Raw genomic sequence first — 22,290 nt, 5'->3', positions numbered from 1 at the left:
CCAAGTAAAGGCCACAAACACTTCATGCTCCTGGGCCTCATAAAGAACTCACTCCCTAGAAGATGTGCTGAAATAGGCATTCAGCTTCCTCTGGCGGATGTCTACAAAAATAGAAAATCAGTATGGGTTTCTCATAAATGCCAAAGCAGGCTAACCCATCATTTTTCATCATAACTATCAGGCTCTTTGTCTGTACATCTGGACATAGAAATGCCATTGGAAATCTGTGTCTCATTGTGGATTTTATTGGTTGTTGTGGTTTTGTTCAGAGGCAGAGTTCTGCTGTCACAATGAGCTGTTCCTTACTACGTTCTCAGGGAAGAAGCAGAGTGTAAAGGATAAAAAAAGGACTTTTCTTTCCTTCAAAGCAGTCAAGGTAGTTTAGTGTCAAGAACAGTGAAGTGGGATCATACATGCAAATATTTTTAGAGGCATTCTCCACAAGCTTTCAAGGAAACTACAATTCTTATATTGTGATAATCAAGTCCTTAAAATAGATACCAGAAACACACACTTCATGATATAATGAAAGTTCTTTTCTCCTAACACAGCCAAACCCATTCTTTCCTGCTGGTTACTTTTTATTGTGGAACGAATAGCCTATGCTGACACATAACCACTGGAGTGGCTAATTACAAACACATACTGTAATCAACCCTATGAAACTCTATCTGCAAACCAATTATAGAAAAGCTCTTTATAAAAAGGGTCTGTTAGAAAGATCAGTGGGACTTGAGGAGTTGCTCCCTGCTCCCAGAAGCACTACCACACACCCCACAATGACCACAACTCCCCTATGTCTATTGTCAATTAATGCAAGGATCAGCATTCTTAGACAGGACCCCTCACACTTCTGTAATGCAAAGGGTTTTTCATCCCTCCCTCACCCACTCTGTTCTTTCTTTTCTCTAAAAACTCATTAATCACTTACATGCAGTTCCGAGCTGCAAGGTCCCTGTGTATGAAATTTTTTGAGCTCAAGTACTCCATCCCACTGGCAATGTCAATCATGAACTTGAGGAGTGTCTGAACAGGCAAATTCTGCAAGAAATAACAGTGTAGGTTCTATTCCTGGAGGCTTTCAAGCACATATGACAAAACTGCCACTTTACACAGCAGGGATGGGGAATACAGGGAAGGGATGGGATGGATTGGAGGAGCTGGTCCCCAGCATGCTTGGAATGAAATACTTTAAGATCACATCTCACAACTTCCTCTGGTATTAAAATCCAATCACTTGCCAGTGCCTTTGGGAGACCAACCCTGACCTGCTCCAAATTCATTCTGTGAAAATCCCTAACCTCCCAGAAGGAATTCTACAGTAAGACAGACTTACAAATGGGTTTTCCCCAATCCGTGACATCAGCAGAAAAGCGTGGAGGTCTCCATGCTTCATGAAGGGCAGGATCACCATGGGAATTGGGAGACGGCCCTTGGGACGGCTTCGTAGACTGACTCCTGATGAGGACACACACAACAAAGGAGTGTTAGCAAGCAGATTATTCCCAGGAGAATCTTACAGGCTGCTGCACTTTCCTTGTACAGATCTGGAGTGCAGTTTTGGTGGGTAGATTCAATGCTCCAAGCTTCAATGATTTTATGCCAGGTACTGCTAAGATGCCTCTAACCCTGTTTGCATCAGAGGCTGTACTAAGAGCCTAGTGCCTCTCAGCTCTTCTTGCAGGACCAGCTATAAATGTTTCTTGGATCACTCCAGACCAGACAGCCCCAACCCCAGGCTCTGCAGAGCAATCTCCACATTATGAAAAATACCTGCATTCCAAAATGTCTAACCAGGAATGTCTTGCTTCTTACTCAGTATTTTGGAAAGGCACAATCTTCCTCCTATTTATAGCCTATCTGCCCACCTGTTCACACTTCACAGCAGTTCAGACACGTCTCAGCCAGCCAAAGTCTCCCTGATGTATTTGCAAGAACCAAAGAACAAGCTTAAATAGGAGATGGCTGTTCCTGATGTGTGAAGGCAGGTGTAGGGAGCATTAAACACACTCCAACTCTCTGGGAAGGAGCAGTGCTGACCTACGCAGGACTCCAGACAGCACAGAGGAGGCTGCACCAGCACTGCTGGGGAGAGTGAGGCTGTGTGGGATAATGTAGGAACAGGAGGTGCTCTGTGGCATGAGCAGCAGCACTGTCTTACCAATCAGTTTGGTGACGTGAGGGTGGTCAAACTCCTTCATACAGGCAGCCTCTCGCAGGAACTCCTCAATGTCCGTTGAGGTGAAGATGTCCGCTGGAAAAAGTGATTATAAGTTTTCTTTCTTTGTAGGTGGCTTCAAGAGGCTTTACAAATGATTGTCAAAAGCTTGTTCTTTGTGGCACAGCACATCTTCTCAGACCTATAGCTAGATAAGCCATTTTACAACAAAGCACAGCCTGACACTCTCTCCTGGGACAAGAAGCAGTAAGAACATATCAGGGACATTGGTTCGTGGCAGAGTAAAGGACTGCTGGTTAGCAGCTCTTCTGTGAGTTAAAACTTCCTCTGAAATTGTGCAAACTGTGTTTGAGGGTTAAAGATGTAAGAACTAATTAGGTGAACGAACTTAACTACAATTGTCAAGGAGAGGAGACCTCACGCAAATGAAAGAAAATGATGAAACTGAGGAGATGGCTCAGAGCCCATGACTGGCACAGCAGGGCCCAATTCATCTCTGACAAGGAAGCCATGAAAGATAAATGCTTTTATGACTCTTGGTTAAGTCTTATAAGGTGCTAGAGCTAAGAGTTCTCAAATAACCACACTACTGACAGCTTGGACCAAATTCAGCAGTAATATGCATCAGCAAAATTCTGGAGTAAATTATTTCTCATTGCTATGATTCTAGATTCTTGGAAACATATCAATATAATCAAGAAGTATCCCAGTTGTCTACTTCCACCACTGCTACTGCTGAATTTAGCAAGAGTCCTCCAGTCCTGCTGCAAGATCAGATTCACACCTGTAGGGGAGTGTTCACATTATCTACTTTAGGCAAGTAATTTCAATATAATTCAGAAGATAAAAAGAGATTCCCTTTTTACAGTCAGTGAAGAAAGGAAGGTGCCTCTGGAGGCTGACAGATTGTTCCTAAGTTAGATGCCTGCAGCGAGACATTCTGACTGCACAAAAGCTTGCAAACTGATTAGAATTATTGTTGAAACTGGATAAAATGATACAATTTACATTAGAATGGTACTAAGTGCATTTAGTACAAGCTGTTACTCTGTGACAGCAAACTGAGCTCCAGCGATAAGTGAGTGTGACTGCTTTCAGTCAGTCAAAGTTAATTTTTGCCTTACAGGCTAAAGGGATCAAATAACATAGGTTAACATACGTAAGCACACACATATGCACATTTCCTTTGATTTCTACATATATCTTAATTGCTTTTCTTCTTACAGACTTCTGCCTGTTAGTTGCCCTTGTTATGTACACTCGCCAAATGACAAATCAGAAGGGAGCTGGACTGCCCAATGAAATGTGCTGACTGAGATGAGTTAGCTGGTCACTGCATTCAGCCCAAACACTCTTCTGTTTATTCCAGGATATGTTCTTGCAGGAATACTGTTCTTTCACTGCTGAATTATTAGGGCAGAGCAGACCTGTCTGAACTGTCTGTGCTACATGATGTAGGGGTTTCAGTTGCATTCACCATGTGCTACATGCTGTAGAAGCAACTAGGTAGTATAGGTCTTTTCCTGAAGAGTTCCATTAAAAAAGACTGACATGAAGGGGATGGGAGACAACATGGGTAGAGTGGCTGAGTGGGAAGCTCAGAGAGAAATAAAGAGCACTAGGGGATATTTGCTGAGAATTGGACAGACAACATTTAATCCTTCTAAGCTCTCTTTTCTTAAGTAATTCAGGTAGCCTTGCTCCCACATACCTTTCAGCATCTTCACTGCCACTTTCTGGAAAGAGCCATCATCTAGCTTCAGTAGTGCTTCTCGAACTGACCCAAACTCCCCTGTAAAATTATCAGAGTAGGTAGTGAGGGAACAGCTTCTTGTGAAGAAAGTATGATTCACAGCAGATTCACTTCAGGGATCACTGGCAAAGAAGCTGAGTATCCATAAGAAATGCTCCATTTTTCATTCTGCAGTTCCAGACAGCAGCTTTTAGCACATGTGTGTCTAGAAGAGATAACACTACCAGTAGACAGAGCTCACTGTGCTGGCAGTCCAGAAGGAAAAGGAAAATGAGAAGGGAAAAAAGCAATTCCTGACCAGATAGATGATGCAGAGACAGAGTTTAAGCTAGGCAGAAATTTCTGGGGAAGCCATATCATGAGGGATGAGTCTGAGTGAGGTTCTGTTCAGAGAGGAGGCTCTTTGCTGAAGCAGCAAGTGGATGGGTTGGCTGAGGAAGCTCTTAGTATTGACAGCCATCAGAGCCAAATGATAGTGCCAGGACTCAACCATTTGAGACACAATCAGCCTTATCTCTCAAAACTCAGAGAATTACTTCTATGAATCACAGCTGACCAGAGAAAACATAGAGTATCTACTTGTGTGTGAGTGATATGTTGATTCACAGAATGCAATATTTTGCCTGGGTGTATTCTCTAAGGGAGTTAAGAGGAAATGCAACAAGCCAAAACCTCTTCAAAATATTTAGCCTAAAGAGGCTTTATACTACAGCTTAACTGCCTCTTTGCATTAGATCTGGCTCTAGATTTGCTCTTGCTAATTTTGTAACTGCTTATCTCACCCTCACCCACAGTGCATTAGTATAAGGAACTCTGATACTGAAAAGGAAGCAAAATACGGCAATTAGGACACCTACCCCAGAAGTGTTATCTTCCCACTAGCTTTTCAACAGTGTCCTTCACTACTCTATGGCACATGCTTACTTCACAAAAACCATGAGCAGTGGATCTGACCACAAATCAGGAAAATTGGAAGGAACAAGGTATTTTGTGCTGCTTCCATACTACGGAGCTGTTGTTCAGCTGTAGAACCAGCAGAGCCTAAAATAATGCAGTTATGTCATCTTATAACATGTAACCTGGGGTTATGGCAGTGGGGCTGACAACACAGACCAGATTCTGCCAGCTGGCATCCTCACACCACGGTGGGGGGGGGATGCCCTGGGGACCCTCTGCAGCCAATATCAGTTTACCTGCCATGGAAGCAGCCCAAAAGGGTTGAAATAGGATCTCAGAAACTGGTCAAGAGCTAACACTCACAAACAGATTACACAGCTGTTAATAACCTAGCATTGTTAATCCCTCTGAGACCACTTCTGCAGGAAGGTCATCTTCCTGCTCTGAAAGAAACACATTTGTTCTAGGAGCGATGGAGTGGAAGAATGCTCCCTATGGAAAAGGGTCAAAAAAACCTGCAATAAAACTAATTTTATAAAGAAAAATTAAAAGGTGAAGTTTAATTGAATATTCCTTTGTTTAAATCTCTGCAAGAAATTAACAGACCAGTGAATTAACACTACTTTGGAAAGCAGAGCATAGGCTGCAGTTCCTGATTGTGTAAAGCCATATAATAGGAATGGCTTAGCCAATATCCTGTTAGTTATGCTAAACCTCTGAAATGTTTTATCCCAGCGGAAGGGATAGTTCCATTTAAATTTCCATCCACATGCTGGAGTGAAAATGGGCTGCTTGTAATTGCTTCTTCCTACTCAACAGTTAAAATAACACAAGTAAAGCTTTGTTCAGTTTTGGTTCTTACCCTTGCCCAACATTCTTCCCAAGGTGAACTGCTGTTCCTGGATTAAGACATCTTTTAGTTTTGTCTTCAACTCATCACTGATCCCTACACTCTCCACTGGGAAAAAAAAAACAACAACAAAACAAATGAAGCATCAAATAAGGGATATTTAAATATTTTGTCACAACATCAAGAGTCACCTGTTCTAATCTCCATCTCAAATATGATTCCCACACCATAAGCAGGAAAACCTGAAAAAGGCAGAATTCCCTTCCATATCCTCTAGCCTCATCACAGACAAGCAGCCAGTAACTTTCAACCACCAGAACATGTACTTACAGTACTTAAAGGGAGAGGGCGTGATAATACCACCCTTAAACATTCCAAGAACTATAGGAATACAGAAATAATGTAAAGAATGCTGAGAACACAAAATCCAGTCTGAAGGGCCACTGACAGACACTGGTTCATATGGCTTAATTTAAGCTGATGGAGCTGCACCATTTTAATGACTGTCTGGAGCATCATCCTAACCCAGCTATGCAGTGCTGCCACAGAGAGCCATGCCCTTGCTGAAGCAGGAGACAGAAATGGATCAGCTCAATGGAGTATCTGACCATTCCTGGGAGTCAGTCTCCTCTTTGATAAGTTACTAATTCCTGGCTTTCCAAGACTGATTAATTGGTTCATACTTGTAGCACAGCTCAGCATACTGAGTTTAAAAGAGTCCTGCTAATATTGTTCAGTCATATTTATCTCATCACTGGGTTATATTCCAGTTGAAGGAATCCTTGTAGAGTGAAACTGGGGCAAGGGAGTGGTGAATTTATGTCTTGCATTAATATACATAATGACTGTAGCTGTAATTAGCAAGGGCTATGTAATTGGTATGGAAACAGCCGTTCTGGCCTTTCACCTCTGCAATTCACAGCGTCTAAGCCTCATTGTAAATTAATCCCATGTTTTTGATCAAGAAACATCAGTTTCAGTGAAAACAGAGAGAGCATTGTAAATGCATGAACACAGCTTCCCGGGCAGAATCACTCAGGCCATTTTACTTACATGTTGCTTCAATGAGCTCTGGGCCCTCCCTGTTGAAAGACCTGGCAGCTCTGAAATGGACTGCTGGATCCCCTCTGCCAACCACACTGCCAAAGGCATGGCTAGAAGGCAGAAAAGACACACAGGACCATGATTACATGGGCCATTCACTTCTAAAAGGGTGTGTTGAACAGTATGGATGATTTCTCGCCCTATGCCATATAAATTCTTCAGACTGTTTTGTTAAAGAAGGTGTATTTGGAGAGGAGGAACAATGGGTTTATGCTGCTTTGCTGATGCACCTACAGCCTTCCAAAACAGGGGAATCACTCCTCCCAAGTGCCAGGAGAAGTTGTAGGTTGGGGCAGGTTGCAGGAGTCACAGGAACAGAGATGCTGCTGTGACAGGGAGGTCCATGAGACTGGAAAGAATGAGAACCTTGTTTATGGAAAGTTTACTGGGGATCCAGAGGGTTCTGGGCAGTCAGGAATTTACAATCAGCTGATAGACTGAAAACCAGCAATGGATAAAGGGCTCACACCATAAGAATACAGATATTTCATCTGTGGATCTCTTCTCTTAAGCAGCAGTGCTAAGAATTACCTTGATAGAGTAAATATTTGTATAGTATAATAATGCCTTGCTATTAACATAACATTTTCCCTGCTGTATTTTGGTGTTATCACTTTTAAGAAAAGACAGGCACCCCAAAACTATGAAGAAAACCCAGTAACAACACACCCTCAAAAAAAATCCCAACAAAAAAACAACCAATACAGTTACCCAAAGAAACTGCTAAAAGTACAATGCTGTTTTGAAAAATAATTGAGTCAGAAACCACAATAGAAGAGAAAGCAGAGATCTCTCTAGCCAGCACAAGGAGAAATTCCCTTACCCAAACCGAGTTTCCTTTCTTCTTTTTCGAAGGAGAATAAGAGCCAGGGCAACAGCTGTGACCAGAGCTGTGAGAATGCCCAATGCCACAGGAACCCAGGATGTCCCATAAGGAGGTTGTCTCTGGCCACCTAGATGATGGAGAAAACACCAGTCAGGAAACAGGAGACTGCCAATGTTAAACCAACCAATTTCTCCTTTTGCTTTTAAATGGGAAAGCCATGCTGCTGGAACTGGTGGATCTTTGTATACTGGAATTTGGCATAAACAGGTACTCAGCCAATCATCAGGAAAACTAGCTCCTTCTCAGAGAAAAGGCAGAGCAGAAGCATCTAGTTGTCAGAAACTATTGGTTTTGAGCCTTAAGAATGTAACAGGTGCTGGACCAGATTATATTATTTCACATGAGCTCATTATGTGGGTCACTTCGAACTGCAGCCTCAGGTCAAAAGGTTCCTTAGCATAATCATTTTCTGTGTGGGTTTCACCCTGTCCTGTTTGAGACAGACATAAGAACCTTGACCAAGTAACACAGCACTACCTGAATGTCAGCCAGGCAACATTTTGAAAGACAACAGAGAAGGACAATTGCCTCATGGCAATATGGCTGAAAATATTTACATTTTTCCTCTAACCCTTCCCACAAAGAGAAGCACCCCGAGGGACTTGGTATTAGCTGTAACTTTACAATGTTGTTTGGTTGGTTGCAGCTTCTCAATGTGTCTCCCCAAAGAAAAGAATATTTGCTCCCAGAATACGTATAGTTTTGACTACAAAAGGTCTACAGAAGAAATGGAGATGCTGCCAAGCTGAGCAAGCTGCCAGGCAAGGCAGATAAGCAATACAGTTCTGAATAAAAAGAATATTATATATGCATGGCAAAAAAATTATAAATTAATCCAACCCTGAGAGATTTCTTCTCCAAATACAATTACTAAAGATTAAATGTGAATTTGAATGGATTTATTAAAATCTAGGATATCCCTTATACCTCCAAATTGTTTAAGAGCTAACAAGAAAAGGTGCCGGGTCCCTGAGCACCTCCTGCCCCTTCATGCTCACTTGCTTACCCTCAGTAGCTGACTGCCCTTTACCTGAAGGTAAGGAAGAATCATCTTTGATGATGTAAGTAATCCTGTTGTAAGTCATAACAGTATAAATAAACCTGTTGTTAAAAGACGTATTAGCTTCATGGACTGTAATTTGGATGGATCTCAGCATAAATGCACATGAAAAATAGTCAGACAATGTGCACTGACAGAGTCCTGGCAGGCAAGAGGCTTTTGAGGCTTGATTAACAGCTACATTGAGGAGCCTTATCATCCAAGTTTTTAAAGTAGTATTAGTCTAAACAGGTAGAGCTTAAGGACACAGAATTGTGGACAAAGGAGGAAGCAGACTAGTACTTCTCCACTTGAAGCAAATTATCAGATCTATAGTATTTATTTTCCAGCATCTTATCTCCTTCAGTGACTCACATTTTCTTTTACCACCCAGAAGGCTTTACAGGCTCTGGGGCTTATGATATTCCCTCTTGCTATAATTTCAACCTAGCCTTCAAGGCTTTTTATGAGGAGGGAGAGATCAGAAACAGAAGCTGTCTTTCTCAAATAAAATAGAGGTAACTCCAACCCTCTCCACAATTCCCAAGCCAAACACTTAGTCTCATACTGCCTAACAATCAGGGTAGAAACAAACACTGATGAAAAAGGTCCTCTCTGATAGCTAACAACAAGGTTTCCTTCTCCCTGTGGTGAGAAAAACCTTTTTTGGCTTATTTTTCTAGTCTCTGTCTATTGACTGTTCTGGTGAGAGAGCAGCGATTTAGGTCAACTTCTGGGGAGCCCCTCCAAAAGGATTATGGATGAAAACAAAACTAAAGTAAATTATTCTCCTTGTTTCCAAACTGCTGGGAATCAGAAGCCCATCTCACAGTTTATAGTAAATGTGTCAGAAATAGAAATGAATGTTGAAATTCACTGCTCCTCCTTCTCTGCCCCACACATCCTTGCTTCCCACTTGTGTCACTGAGCTTGAGAGAAGGCTGCAGCCCACAAGTTGCCTCTCCTTTCTCAACTCTCTCTCCCATCTACTGCAGCACCTTTTTCAACCAGCATATGCTTTAAGACTGCACAAGGCAGAGAGAAGACAGTATTATTAGAAGAGTTTAGAAGAGTATTTAGGAGCCCTTTGATGATTGAACCCTTTTATTTTACAGAAAGTTTGTATCTCAAAGGTGTGCAAAGAACATAATTTAAGAGTCTTCTGCCTACAATTGTGAAGATTATAGGTAGGAAAAAGCTATTAAACTACTCTGTTCCTAGCTCTGCAATGAAAAAAAGAGGTTTCTTCTGAGAAAGTTTCTGAAAATAGTGAAACAATCTTTGTTAATAGCACACCAGATCTCTGCATAAGTAGGGTGGAGCTCCCACTAGCTTTGCTGTGATGACAAATTCAACTTAAAGTTTATACGAGCTTAGTCATCCTTATTGCCGCACTGGGAGCTGGGCAGAAACCACCCCTGGCATTTCTCACAAAAAGCAACCAGTGCCAGTTTGCTATTTTAGGAAAGGAAGAGACTTATGTTTTCTACCAGGCCTGAAACAAAACTGCAGTCTTTCTGCAGCTCTGCTGCGTAAGGCCTGTCAGTGTTTCCACAGTGAACTTTTACTTCCAGACTATTATGCTTGTGAAGAAATGCATGTGCTTCCAGACAGCATTTGGCCAAAACAAGCTCCACTCCTGATGCTACTTTTTTGAAGTGGTTTGTAAATAAAAACAATCAAGCAACAACATATAGTGCTTTCAGGATTATCTCTTTCCAGCTCCCTGTAAAATGTGAACCCTAAACATTCCCTGGGGCTTCTTGCCAGTGATGGCCGTTTTCCAAAGGGAATTCTTGGTTCTTCCAGATACTTTTGTCTGTATTTGGGTGCCACAGAAAATACTCGATTGAAAAGTAGGAGGAAAAAATTAATGGAGCCAATGACCAACCTCAGTAGGTTCAGCTCTGAATCTTCACAACCCTTCAATCTCTTTTAAATTATTTGAGGGCTTTGATCCTACAGTGACTGTGTGTTCACACTTGACCTTCAGTGCTGACTTTGTCACAGGAACTGGGCTGCCAAAGACCTGAGTAATGTGCATGCTAAAACCAGCATTAAATGCACTACTGCAAGGGTATAGTTCTCTACTGGTTGCTCTGCCCATATCCCCACCTCCTGCTTCCTTGGGAGCCCCTACCTAGAGTCCCCCCTAGTCTCCCCCTCAGGAGGGCTCAGGAGAGCTCAATGTCCATGTGATTCCTCAGAGACATGTGGAGTGGAAAGATAGCAGCAGCAGGTGGGTCAGCATCAGAAATTAGAGACTGATATCTTGTCCTGCTATGGCCACTTGGAAACAAAACCTCAGGAAAATGTGAAAATTTTTATGGTCATACCTCACTGACTTCTTATCACCAATCTGTATATTTATTTGGAACATCTTCCTTTTAGTTCTGTTACAGTTTCCTTCACAAGGAAGAGCATTCTCTCCCTTTTACCCATCTCCCATATAACATCCTGCTGTGCTTCATAGCCTGCCTCCCATTTCCTATTCACTGTGAAACACAAGCAGCAAGGAAATCACCCCAGGTGAGCCCAACTGCCCTTCAGCACTAGGAGTGTGCTCCACATGTGCATGTTCTTTGCTTCCAACAAACCCTTCCACATGGTCCAGATTGCATGGGACAGCATCTGTACCATCATCTTCCTCTTCTACCAGTACCTCAGCTTTTCCCTGGAGTCAGCTAAACTGGATTAATAGAAATACATTCAGTAAAACCATTATGAACCCCCATGTGGCCACAGTTTAAATAAGGCTTCACTAAAACTAGTCAGGAATGGCATAAAATTAAAGCAAAGAAGACAACCTCTATTAGAGGAGTTTTCTGTCACGTTTTCTTGTGTAAATCAGTGTAAACCTTCATTTGTATATTTTCTATTGTGTCTACCCTTCTGCTCTGCACTAAGCACCATAAAACCCTGTTCTAAGAAGACACAGTAGAGGCCAGAAGTTGTTTTATTTATACCAGCTCTTTAAAGATTATTGAATTTCTAGTCTTGATGAAGTGGGCTGTTGTATAAGCCCATGTGTCTCAGTAAGTAGTAAGCACTGAAAGAAAAAGACTCAGAAAAACAGCAGTCCCAGTATTTCTGACTTTTTTCCCCAAGTGAAGGGAGAAAATAGTGGACACTTACCCATGACCTCCTGGGCTTCAAGCAGGAAGAGGTCACTCCAGGGCCCACACCCTGCAGAGTTCAGCACACACACCCTGATTATCAGGTCTTTGAGAGGATTCCACATGGTGAGATTGGCTTTTGTGTCCTGCACGATCATCTCCCCCTGAGTGCAAATGACAACGAACTGTGAGCTGCCTTAAAAGGCATGTAATGTAAAACTTCACCTTTAAACCAAAACAGTACCAAACATGTACTTCACTGGCACTATAACAAGGGCTGGAAATTGTGACTTCTTATGTCAGTTTTGCCTGAGATTTGGGCTGTTGTCTTAGGTTTCTCTTCCCAAAAATTACTAGTAGTTTCCCAAGGCATAAGAGAGATAGAAGGTTTAATAATTTCTTCCTTTGAGGTCCTCCCATGCACGTTGCTATAGAAATATGGTTTTTTTCTGCTATTAAAATATATACCTCCTTCTAGTGGTTTACTGTAAAGCATCTGGTGGTTTTAATCCAAGGGAGGAATCTGTTTGTCTGTTTTAACTTGCTGACCAAATCCTAAATGGCTTCTGAATTTCAGCCCCAGTTTTCACTTAGGATGGCAAGGTCAACATATTTTCAGTAGTTTTATGGACCTTCTTCATACAGCAAATCCATGAATATTTGGCTGCCACCACTGACACAGAGTAAATTCAATGAGAACTCAAAATACCATCACTCAAAGTCAATGACGCTGACCTAGTGTGAAATGGGTCATACAAAATAGGAAATAATTCTCTTTTCCCTCTAGCTGTCTACTATTACAGGCTTGCTCTTCATTAATAAGCACTGGGTAAACATCAATTAGGAAGTTAGAAACCATAAGAAATGCTGTGAACTTCAAAGGCTGATAGATACCTGGGAAAGGTCAATGCCAAAGAATAAATGAAAGGCCTTCTACCCTGTCAGGGTCCTTTCAACTCTCTAAGTATTGTAAATTAAGCTAAAGAATCCACAACCTTCTTTCTGTGATTTACAGCACAAGTCATTCACTTGTTAAATACACCTTTGCTGCTAGGATGGGGAAAGCCAAGGCCCAGCCACAGGAGACAAAAAACCCACATCCTGTACTGTCTGAGCTGGACAGCCCTAGAAAGAGGCAGAGAGAGACAAAGTGGATTCTCTCTATTTGTCCTGCTTGTGCAAGGAATGGCAGAGAACTGGTCTGTCTGCAGATGAATATTCAAATTCAAGTGAAGGAATTCTGAATATGCCAGGACAGAGGAAATGGTCCTATATCTTGAAGTCAAATACTGAGGCATTCCCTATAGTCTAAATAGATCTATTTACACAAAAGCAATGCCAGCATTTAATCCTCTGGTATGGATGAGGGACCTTAATGCCTTGAAAATTTAGTATGAACCTTCTGCAATTCTGTGTTCAATGGCTCAGTACCTTCTCAATCTGTTACCTGAGTTACATTATCCTGAATCCATTCCAGTCTGTATCCCAGGACATTTTCTTTCAGCACATCTGGAGCCACACCTTCCCACTCCAAAATTAGACCAGGATCTCTTTGAATAACATGGATATTTTGAGGGGTACTGTTTGGAGCTGAAAGCAGAGAACAGAACACAATCACTTGTGCAGGAAAATAAGACACTATCCACACTGAGAACAGCAGTTTCACCCTCTTTCCTGATATCATCCAGAAAAGGGAGGGTGTGAGGGGAGAGAAGAACATCTGCAAACCACCAGCATTCTGTGTGTGGTTTCAAGTGGAGAAGACAGGTCAGCACCTCTAATTTCTTTCAAGATTGCACGAATCTCACAGAGCTAATGGGCCCAGCATGCAGAAGCCCCTTGGCTGGGTAAACCCCTGTATTACACATCATTGCTGCTAACCACATTTGACTGTGGACAATTGTTTTGTTCTAGGAGACCCTCGGAGGGGATGAGCAATCTAACAGCATAATGTTTCCCATATTGCAGAATCAGCAAGGAGCTAATGACATTTATAATAATCTCTTTTTCAGGTTCAGAACTGCTGTCCTGTTCTTGTCTGATGTTTCTTACCAAGCTCCAGGGTCTGGAAATAAACCCTGTCAGTGAAAGGGGAGCTGCCCATCTCATTGCTGCACTGCACACGGACGCTGTAGTTGGTGGAATGCTTCAGGCCTTGCACGGTGTAGGAGAAGGGTGGCACTGAGGTGACTTCAGTGGACACCTCCTGGCCATCTAGTGACTCACCTACCTGTGCCAAGAGTGAAATGAGATGACTGTTAGCATAAACAATATGACTAACATGTCCGCATGGATTCATTTAATTGTCAGTTTAGGAATGTGTAAGAATAGATATAGCACCAGTGGTGCTTAAAATACTGAAATAGGAGTTGTCAAACTAAGAATCATGAAGTGATGTCACTTGGGCAGTATCAAAATTTTCCACCACATGAAAATTTGGTTCCATATTTTAAAACATTTCCTTCCCTATGTTACAATTTCTACAGTTGATTATTATTCCTTTAAAGAAAACTAAACTTGTCACTTTGAGTGGTAGCAGCTGGCTTCTGAGGCTTGTTTAAATCTGGGCAATGAAAACCATTGCCTACTGTCACCTTTTGCCAAACTCCTTTTTTCCTGAAGTTTGTATATTTTCAGCTTTGTACTGGATGAGAGCTATGGTAGACATAAGTGACTTGGTTCAACTAACTTGTTTCAAATTAAACTGTAAAGAAACTTCTTACCACTCCTACATCCCTTCTTTTTATCATTTCTTAATCTGAGCTTTGAAGCAGCATGAATGTTAATTTAAATCTGATATCACTGTGTGCTTTTAATGCACAGACATAGTCAATGTTCCTACTTTTGTACTAACAATAGCAGAACTCACTGCTTAGGTCCCAGGCTCAGACTTACTCTTCAAGTGCATAGAAAATAGCAAAGCAGAGAGTAAAAGTAAGATGTACTGACAAAAGTGAATAAGACATATGGACTTTATTTATTTTATATGGCAGCCTTTCTTCCTTTCTCACTGCCCTTCTGCTCACTCTCACATACACTTTTGGCACACTGGTTTATTTGGCTGTTAGAAAGGAAGAATCTCAAGTTTCCTGAATAGAAAAGCATATTGTTGTCAGCATGAAAAAACAAGACGACTATTTTGTAAAAACCCTGTCTGCTGGATTGTATGTTTCTGTTCAACACTCCCAAGAGCTGGTGTTCATGCATCTGACCCTTTCACACCCTGGAACCTGGCTTGTGTTAGGAGCCAGAAAACACTGCCATTCCCTGCCCTCTCCCCAGAAGCAATCTGCTTGTCTGAACACGGTGCTCCTGGGGCACCTGCTGCAATGCTCGAGTGCCAGAACAACACAGCAAACTTCCAATCCCCCATCTCTTTCTGGGAGACTCCCAGCAGAAGTGCAATCATGAGGAGCCAGGAACATGTGCATTTTCACATGGAAATGTAGGTCAATGCCTCACACAGAATCTCTCAATGTGGGAGTCAGAGGAAGCACAGTTTTCTGACAGTGCAGGGTCATTGCCAAGTTATCCCGCTCCCATACTCAAATGCAGGAACTCCGTCCTCCCCAAATAGAACAGAAAAGGCTTAGAAAAGGGGTGAGAGACTGCTGAGTTGACAGAAACTGGGCTGCTCTGATTCAGCCTCTTTTCCACATGTCCCATCCCCCACCCCTGCCCCTGCCAAAAGTGAGAGAGAGAACTTAAACCCCAGAATGATTAGCATTGCAGCACGAAAGCCAAAGAGAATAGGCTGTTCCAGCTCGAGATAACTGGCATTGTAAAACAGAGGAAGAAAACCATTTTAAACTGCAAAAAAGAACAGAAGTAGCAACAAAACCCACAAACCAGGGCCAGCTGTATTCAGGAGTTCTTTCTGCCAGTGAGTGGAAACTAAATTATTATTTCCTTTACTTCTGAAATATAATAAACATCAGAACATGAAACTTCTGGTTTTCCCCCAGATAAAAAGAGGAGTACAAGTAAATTAGCTAAACTGCTTCCAGTATACCTTAAGTTTATAATCCTCCTCTGCATAGTTGGCAACACCACGTAGAAATTCCACTCCAGCTCATAATGCTGCTGTAATCAGGTGGGGAAAGCATAGGGGCCTGGCAAATAAATCCATGGGGAATGTGCCTAGTTGTATTTGCACAGCCTGCTTTGGATATCACCATTTATTTTCTCACTGGGCTACCTGCTCTTTGATCTGATTCTACAGCTAAGTATACAATGATAGAAACTAACTCTACCTGAGGTTGTACACATACCATTGTTCTCAGGAACTTCAAGAAACAGACCAGTTTTTCACAGATGTGGAGTCCTCTGCACCTAGCACAGCTACAGAATAGTACCAAGCTTGATTTTCTTGGAAGAACTAGTCTTTGACAATGGAAAACCAATCAAGATTTAGTTACAGGGCTTAAATTTGCTCTGAAACATGCAAATAGGCCTGATCTCGTATCAAAAAGCCCAATCTGCCTCCTGCCTCCATCATTCCTACCTTTCCTGTACCACATCCTATACTTTGCAAGCTCCTCATCCCTTGGATTCATTGGTATGTCCAAATTCTTGCAGTTCTGGCACCCCACAGCACAGGCCTGATTTGGCGTGGGACTCACAGGCACCTGCACTGGAACAAACTACCACGGGCCACTGCTCCATGCAGGAAGGGGGAGCACCCTGCAGCCACAGCTGCTCCAGGGCACTTCCCACAGATGACTGTGTGCTTCATGTGTGCTGCAGTGTAATAACCTGTATGGAGTAGCTGCCACGAAGCAACTGATAACCTGCTAGCCAGGAGAATGTGGCCAGTCTTTAGCACTTCACTTCCGAGCATGAAGTTCATGACCTGCTCTTTGGCACCTATGAGTTGCCTCCTATTAAGTTTTTATTTTTTAAAGCTGTGACATAAGAATTGGAATGCTGCTAATAAGTTGGGAGAGGAAATGATAGCCCAGGAAATGTGGCTTAGGAGAATCCTATTATTTATGCAGGGCAGGGCACAACCCAGAGAGGCCATACCTGAAGAGTGCAAGAATGGAGAGGTGCGCGGCCATCAAATCCTGGCACCCAGACCACGCTGGCATTGCTGCTGGTGACTTGGCTCACAGTTACATTGAGAGGTGGGAGAGGCATGGCTAGAAAGGAAACAAAGAGACCTTTCAGTGTACACAGAACTTAGGAGGTATTCACGTGGAAATGGAGAGGTTTGAGGCTAAAAATTACGTAATGAAATCACCAACAGAAATGTGGTAAATTATCACATCTTTAGAGAGTGCCCCTGACTTGTTGTGAATGAAACTATTATTTTAACACTGGACAAGCTTTGTCAGCCATTCACCATTGTCCATAGATGCACAGGGCAGCAGTTGATCTCTTTTATAGCAATGCCAGTGTGTGATGTTTACACCTTTACTACTCAGCTCTCTTCCCTTCCCCCTACATGGCAGGGCATGACTCAGCCCGGTGCACAGTTGTTGCCTGTGGACCCACATTGTGAACTAAATCAGGGCTTTAAAATCCCACTTTGGGATCTTAGTCCAGCCTTTGACACCAGCTCTACCAGCAGGTGGAAGGTGGCTTGCTGTAGTGACCTGAATGCCCTGGAGCTGGATTTGCAGTAGACCTCTATGTGGTGCCACCAGGTGTCCACTGCAAACTCTCACTGAAACACCCTGGGACAGAGCCTGGACTGAAAACTGCCTCCTCAGCCTTGGGATGAATAAACTCTGTTTTACAGAGGGGAAACTCAAGCCAAGGGGAGTGCCTGTCACACTGCCACACATGGCTGATACTACTGCACAAATTAAGGGCAGGGCCATGAACAAAAACATGATTCCAAGACTGGAGAGTTAATCAAATGCTTGTGCTTCCTACCACCACAGCACAACACGAAACTGTTTGGCTTCCTTTTAGAATCTTCGATGCTTCCCTTTGAATTGTTCTTTCCTCTCGCTGTAATTCCACACAAGTAATTCCAATCCTTCCAGTCACCATCTCTTTTTCACCTTTGAGTATTCATTCTGGCACTTCACTCCTGACAAAATTAGCAGCTTCACAAATACTAACCTCTCCCCTGACCTTCTTTTCATTTTAAAAAATTGTACGCTGATGCTTGTAATAGTTTTCGTGCAGCACCTCAACAAATTGTACCCTCAAGAGTCCTCTTTCAGAAACCCATCCTGAGGACAAGGCTCCGCCTGCAGATTGAATTTTCCATGCCTCCTGAGTTGTATCCATCAGAAAGCAGCAATAGAAAAGTAATTGCAAGCCAGGATTTCTCCAGCTGCATCTTCTGGATGCAGAAAGTTGCCAGAGCACCTTTGTATTTCACTGCACCAAGGGCAACCACAATACTGCTGCCTTCAGCATACCTACAGGACCATCTTGCAAGAGAAATGCAGAGCCCAAACACTCAAGTCTGCGGCAGAGGGCCTGGGGGAGTCGAATAGATGGTGACACAGATTAACCCTATAAAGCCTTTGTTGTCTGGTTAACCAGTTATCAGGACCCAGGGCAGGGCCTGGCACCTAGATAAGAACGTGGTGTGGGGGTGGGGGTGGGGGGGCCAGCAGATCAAGGGTCTGGGATGGAAACTAGGCAATGAGTTATTAGTTAACCTAAGACTTTCCTGCATCTTTGTTTCATTCTCTTTTGATATTTTGTGTTCAGGTCTGTAAGCTGTTTACGGGGGAAAAAGTCCTGCTTTTACTGCTTACAGGGTATTGCTGAAACATGATCCATAACTCAAGTTTTTGCAGACACATCTGTAACTTTTGGGCTTAGCAATGTGTACTTTTCAATGCAGGACGGTAGGCCCACAGGAGGTATGTGCTGTGCCACCAGTGAGAATAATCAACTGCTAACACACCCCGTGTGTGAAGGAGACAGTGGCTGAGGAGGGCTGGCTTGCTAGCACCTTCCCCTAACTCTGCGAGCAAGGGCCAGATGCATTGTCCTGTCATCTCCTGGGAAAAAAACTACGGGAGGCTGTTTCCTGTTGTGCTCTGAAACACGGGATACAACCCTAAAAGTGTTAGCTGCACACATAGAGAGAAAAGCCTGTCAGAAAACAGGACCTTGAGTGTTAACATAAGAGAGTTAGCTTCCTCTGTGCTTAGAGAGTGGCTGAACAATGGGGCTTTGTAATGGCTGGGGACTGTGAACTACAATAACAGTAATTTTCTGCTTGGAGTACACCCAGCACATTGTGGGCACTACAGAGAATAGATAATGAACAACAACAGGAGCAAATAGGAAGAAATGTTAACAATTTGTCAATGTTCTAGCAAAAATATTTGCCTCTGGAAACACAGAAGAAACTAATTGTTTAATAAATTGTAGAAAGATTTAAGAGTCCTCATTAGAAAATGGGTTTGTGTAAGAGAGGAAGGCCCTGAACATGCATGTGCAGACAACTACTTCCAGAAGTAACTTAATTGAATTCTGCATGATCCTAGGATCAAGAACTAAATAAACATTATTTGGGCCTGCCCTACTTCTGCTGTGTAGGAACTTTTTTAATTTTAATGGGCTATACTAGATCTTCGAAGCTTTTCTATTTAGAAAAGCCTCGTCACTTAGGTAAATTTATAACTACTTTTTTAGACATATCTTTGAGGTACTATATAACTTTTATGACTACAGTCATAACTTTATACATAACTTCAGTAATACATAACTTTAGACATAACTTTTATGACTACAGTACTGGACTTGCTATTCAAAACCTGAATTTTTGTCTCTAGGACATGCCACATACTGGTGTAATGTTAGCTGAGTGACTTAAGCTTGCAATGGCAGTATGTCCCTCCTAAATAGGCTGTGTGGATTCATTACCTGATTACTTGAGGAACACTTTTCAGCTAAACATAATTGCTGGGAAATTAGAGAATTTTTAGGTCTTTACCCCTTCCTCTTATTAATGGTTAAAAAATAATAATCTGTATTAGCATTAAAAACTTCAAGAGCTTGTTTATGCTAAATGTTTTTTCAAATTATGGCTTGACATGATTTTTTGAAGTGTAATAGCTTTGTGAACAAAATTCTATCCCAGGATAAAATATCCATAGAAGATATATTCTACAATAACTAACTGCATTGTGTAGACAAGCCTTTAAGGCAACAACTCCAAATGGTTTTAAATTAAGTTATAAATCTTACTAGTGCAACGTACTGCATTCTTGGCATAGCATTAACACAACATCCTGAACAAAAACACACAATCCAAGAGCAGTAGATTACAGCTGGATTTCTATCTGTCCTTTAATGAACACAAGCTACTACAACTGTGAGTTCTGATACTGATACAGACATAAAGGATTGCTTGTATTTGTGCTGACCAATAAGCCACTACTTGGAACAAATTATTTTTGTGCCATGCCTCTCCTGGAACTGATGATCACATAATTAAAAGTGCATTAAAGCATGACCAAAAATTCAAATGCAGAAGCATCTCAACATGAAGAAGAGGGGAAGAGCTGATTGCTCTGATTATCCCCGTTTCAGTTACCTGGAGGAACAGAGGAAATGTCATATCAGCCTGGAGACTTCCAAATAGCAACTGATCATGCACAGGCTGGGCATTATTTGTTTTCAATGAGCTTTTAAAGAGCAAAGAATTTAAAAAATAAAATTCATAAACCTGGTGTGGATGAGCAGACCTTACTGGCCACTGCTGATCACCTTCCTTGACTTTTTTCAGCATCTAATGTGATGCTAATAAAAGCAAGCAGAAGTAATGGCCTCTTTAGCTCTAACAAGACCCATCTATTCCCGAGAGGGAAAGATTTCCCTGCTACAAATTTATATCAGCTTCATCTCTCACAAACAACTTAATCGCCCCAGCCCTCTCCTTTTCAAGGAAAAGCTGTCATTTGACATCACATTTCCACTCCTGAATCAGATGTGTATTATTTTCAACAGCCTGGGATATGACCCTGCATAAGAAGTGGGAACTGCTGTTAGAACACAAAGCATTGTTTTGACTGCTAAGAGCTCCAATCAGTGCTGGCAGCTTTGAGGCAACTCCTTGCATTAAGGAGCCCTACTTTCCCTCCCCAGAGAGCAAATCCAAGGCCCTTGCCCAGTCTCTGGCACCCAGGCTCTCACCTTTAATTTGAACAGTGGCAGTCCGAGATGAAGACAATCCCTTTATGTTGTGAGCTTCACAGGAGAAAACTGTGCTTTGATTAATACCTGGAGCCAAGAAAAGGAAAGGAAACACAAACAGCTATATAATCCAGCTTCAACCTTCAGCAGAATTTCAATTCTTTGTGACATCCAGCTCAAGTTGTACAGGCAGTTGGAGGGGTGAGCTGGGTGCCAATCAAAGGCATGCAGATTTCAATGTAACTACTGTGCTAAACGCATTTTTAATGGGGGGAGTGTGGCAATGTAGAAAAGCTTTCATGGAAGTGACAGAAAACACCAAAAAGGAAGGAAGAATCTGTCAGGACAGCAGCTCATAGTGCTCAGGTAGCAGATGTCTGCTTCTCACATTCTGGTGAGCATCTTTGAAGCAAGGATTATGATGAACTGTGAGCTCACACAAAGCCCAATGCTTTGTGCCTCAGCCTACACCTGAGCAACATTTATCTTCCAACTGGGCTATAAGCCCAGGCAAACTTCTAGTCAAATGCTGCCTATTTCTAGTCAATGCCCACCTGTCCCTCACCTTGCATCAGACTTCTGAAGACACATAAAGGAAGTGGAAGTTAAATGCTACTGCATCAGCAGTGAAACACTTTCCAGGGGTGACACAAATCTGTTACCATCCATCCATCCCATGGCATGATGGCGTAACATCTGGCTGTCCCATATAGATATTGCATATAGATATTGCAGATAATCGGAATTGAGACAGATTTACAAGGCTGCCTGGAGAACTGTGTCCAGCACCTATTGTCACATAGCTTGGCCCTCAGTTGCCTTAAAAGACTCTGTGAAAAGTTAAAGACTGGCTCACTGTGGGCATACAATTTAGGAAGGAAAAACATTTCAGAGCTGCACAGGGCAGCTTGCACAGTGTCTCTGACCTTTGATTCATCTCCCAAACCTGAGACTAACAGCACTGCAAAGAAGGTGAAATGGGAGAGAGGAGGGAATGCTTTTCTCATCCCTGTGAACCAGAGGAAGATGCTGCCAACAGGCTGATGGCCAGGCAGCACAGCACAACAGCACCTGATATATGAGGCCTGTCCCAAGAGAGAACCTAACACAGCCCTGCCCTGAGGAAAATACAAAATAAACCACAAACCAGGAACTGCATGTTCCCTAACACCATACCAGCACTGCGTTCCAAATACAACACTGCTGAACCTTCTAAATGCTTGCTTTCTAACCAAGTATTTTGTTACTATTTTCTTCAGAGTGTGATACTTTCCTCAGCTAGCAATGCTTGTTTTCTTACCAACTGACTCTTTTGACATGCTTTGGTAATCCAACCATGAAGGTTGCGTCCT

At 42.4% G+C, this 22,290-nt stretch overlaps 1 protein-coding gene across 4 annotated transcripts in view; it reads right to left on the bottom strand.

Annotated features, from left to right (window-relative positions):
* TYRO3 (TYRO3 protein tyrosine kinase) overlaps positions 1–22,290 on the bottom strand; it is a 41,421-nt gene that overhangs the window by 7,350 nt on the left and 11,781 nt on the right. For all 4 annotated transcript variants that reach the window (XM_085580289.1, XM_021533472.4, XM_085580290.1 and 1 more), the window contains 12 exons: positions 20,939–21,025; positions 16,850–16,965; positions 13,877–14,054; positions 13,272–13,414; positions 11,844–11,988; positions 7,607–7,736; positions 6,733–6,833; positions 5,692–5,787; positions 3,891–3,971; positions 2,162–2,254; positions 1,337–1,458; positions 932–1,041 (listed from right to left, as the gene is read on the bottom strand). In XM_085580289.1, coding sequence (XP_085436415.1) covers positions 932–1,041; positions 1,337–1,458; positions 2,162–2,254; positions 3,891–3,971; positions 5,692–5,787; positions 6,733–6,833; positions 7,607–7,736; positions 11,844–11,988; positions 13,272–13,414; positions 13,877–14,054; positions 16,850–16,965; positions 20,939–21,025 — 1,402 coding nt within the window. The remainder of the gene's footprint in view (positions 1–931; positions 1,042–1,336; positions 1,459–2,161; positions 2,255–3,890; positions 3,972–5,691; positions 5,788–6,732; positions 6,834–7,606; positions 7,737–11,843; positions 11,989–13,271; positions 13,415–13,876; positions 14,055–16,849; positions 16,966–20,938; positions 21,026–22,290) is intronic.

The sequence above is a fragment of the Lonchura striata genome, chromosome 5 (genome assembly GCF_050655825.1).
Source record: "Lonchura striata isolate lonStrDom1 chromosome 5, ASM5065582v1, whole genome shotgun sequence".
NCBI classification, from domain to species: Eukaryota; Metazoa; Chordata; class Aves; order Passeriformes; family Estrildidae; genus Lonchura; species Lonchura striata.
The sequence above is the reverse complement of the archived record's forward strand: the minus strand, read 5'-3'. Positions and strand labels throughout refer to the sequence as shown.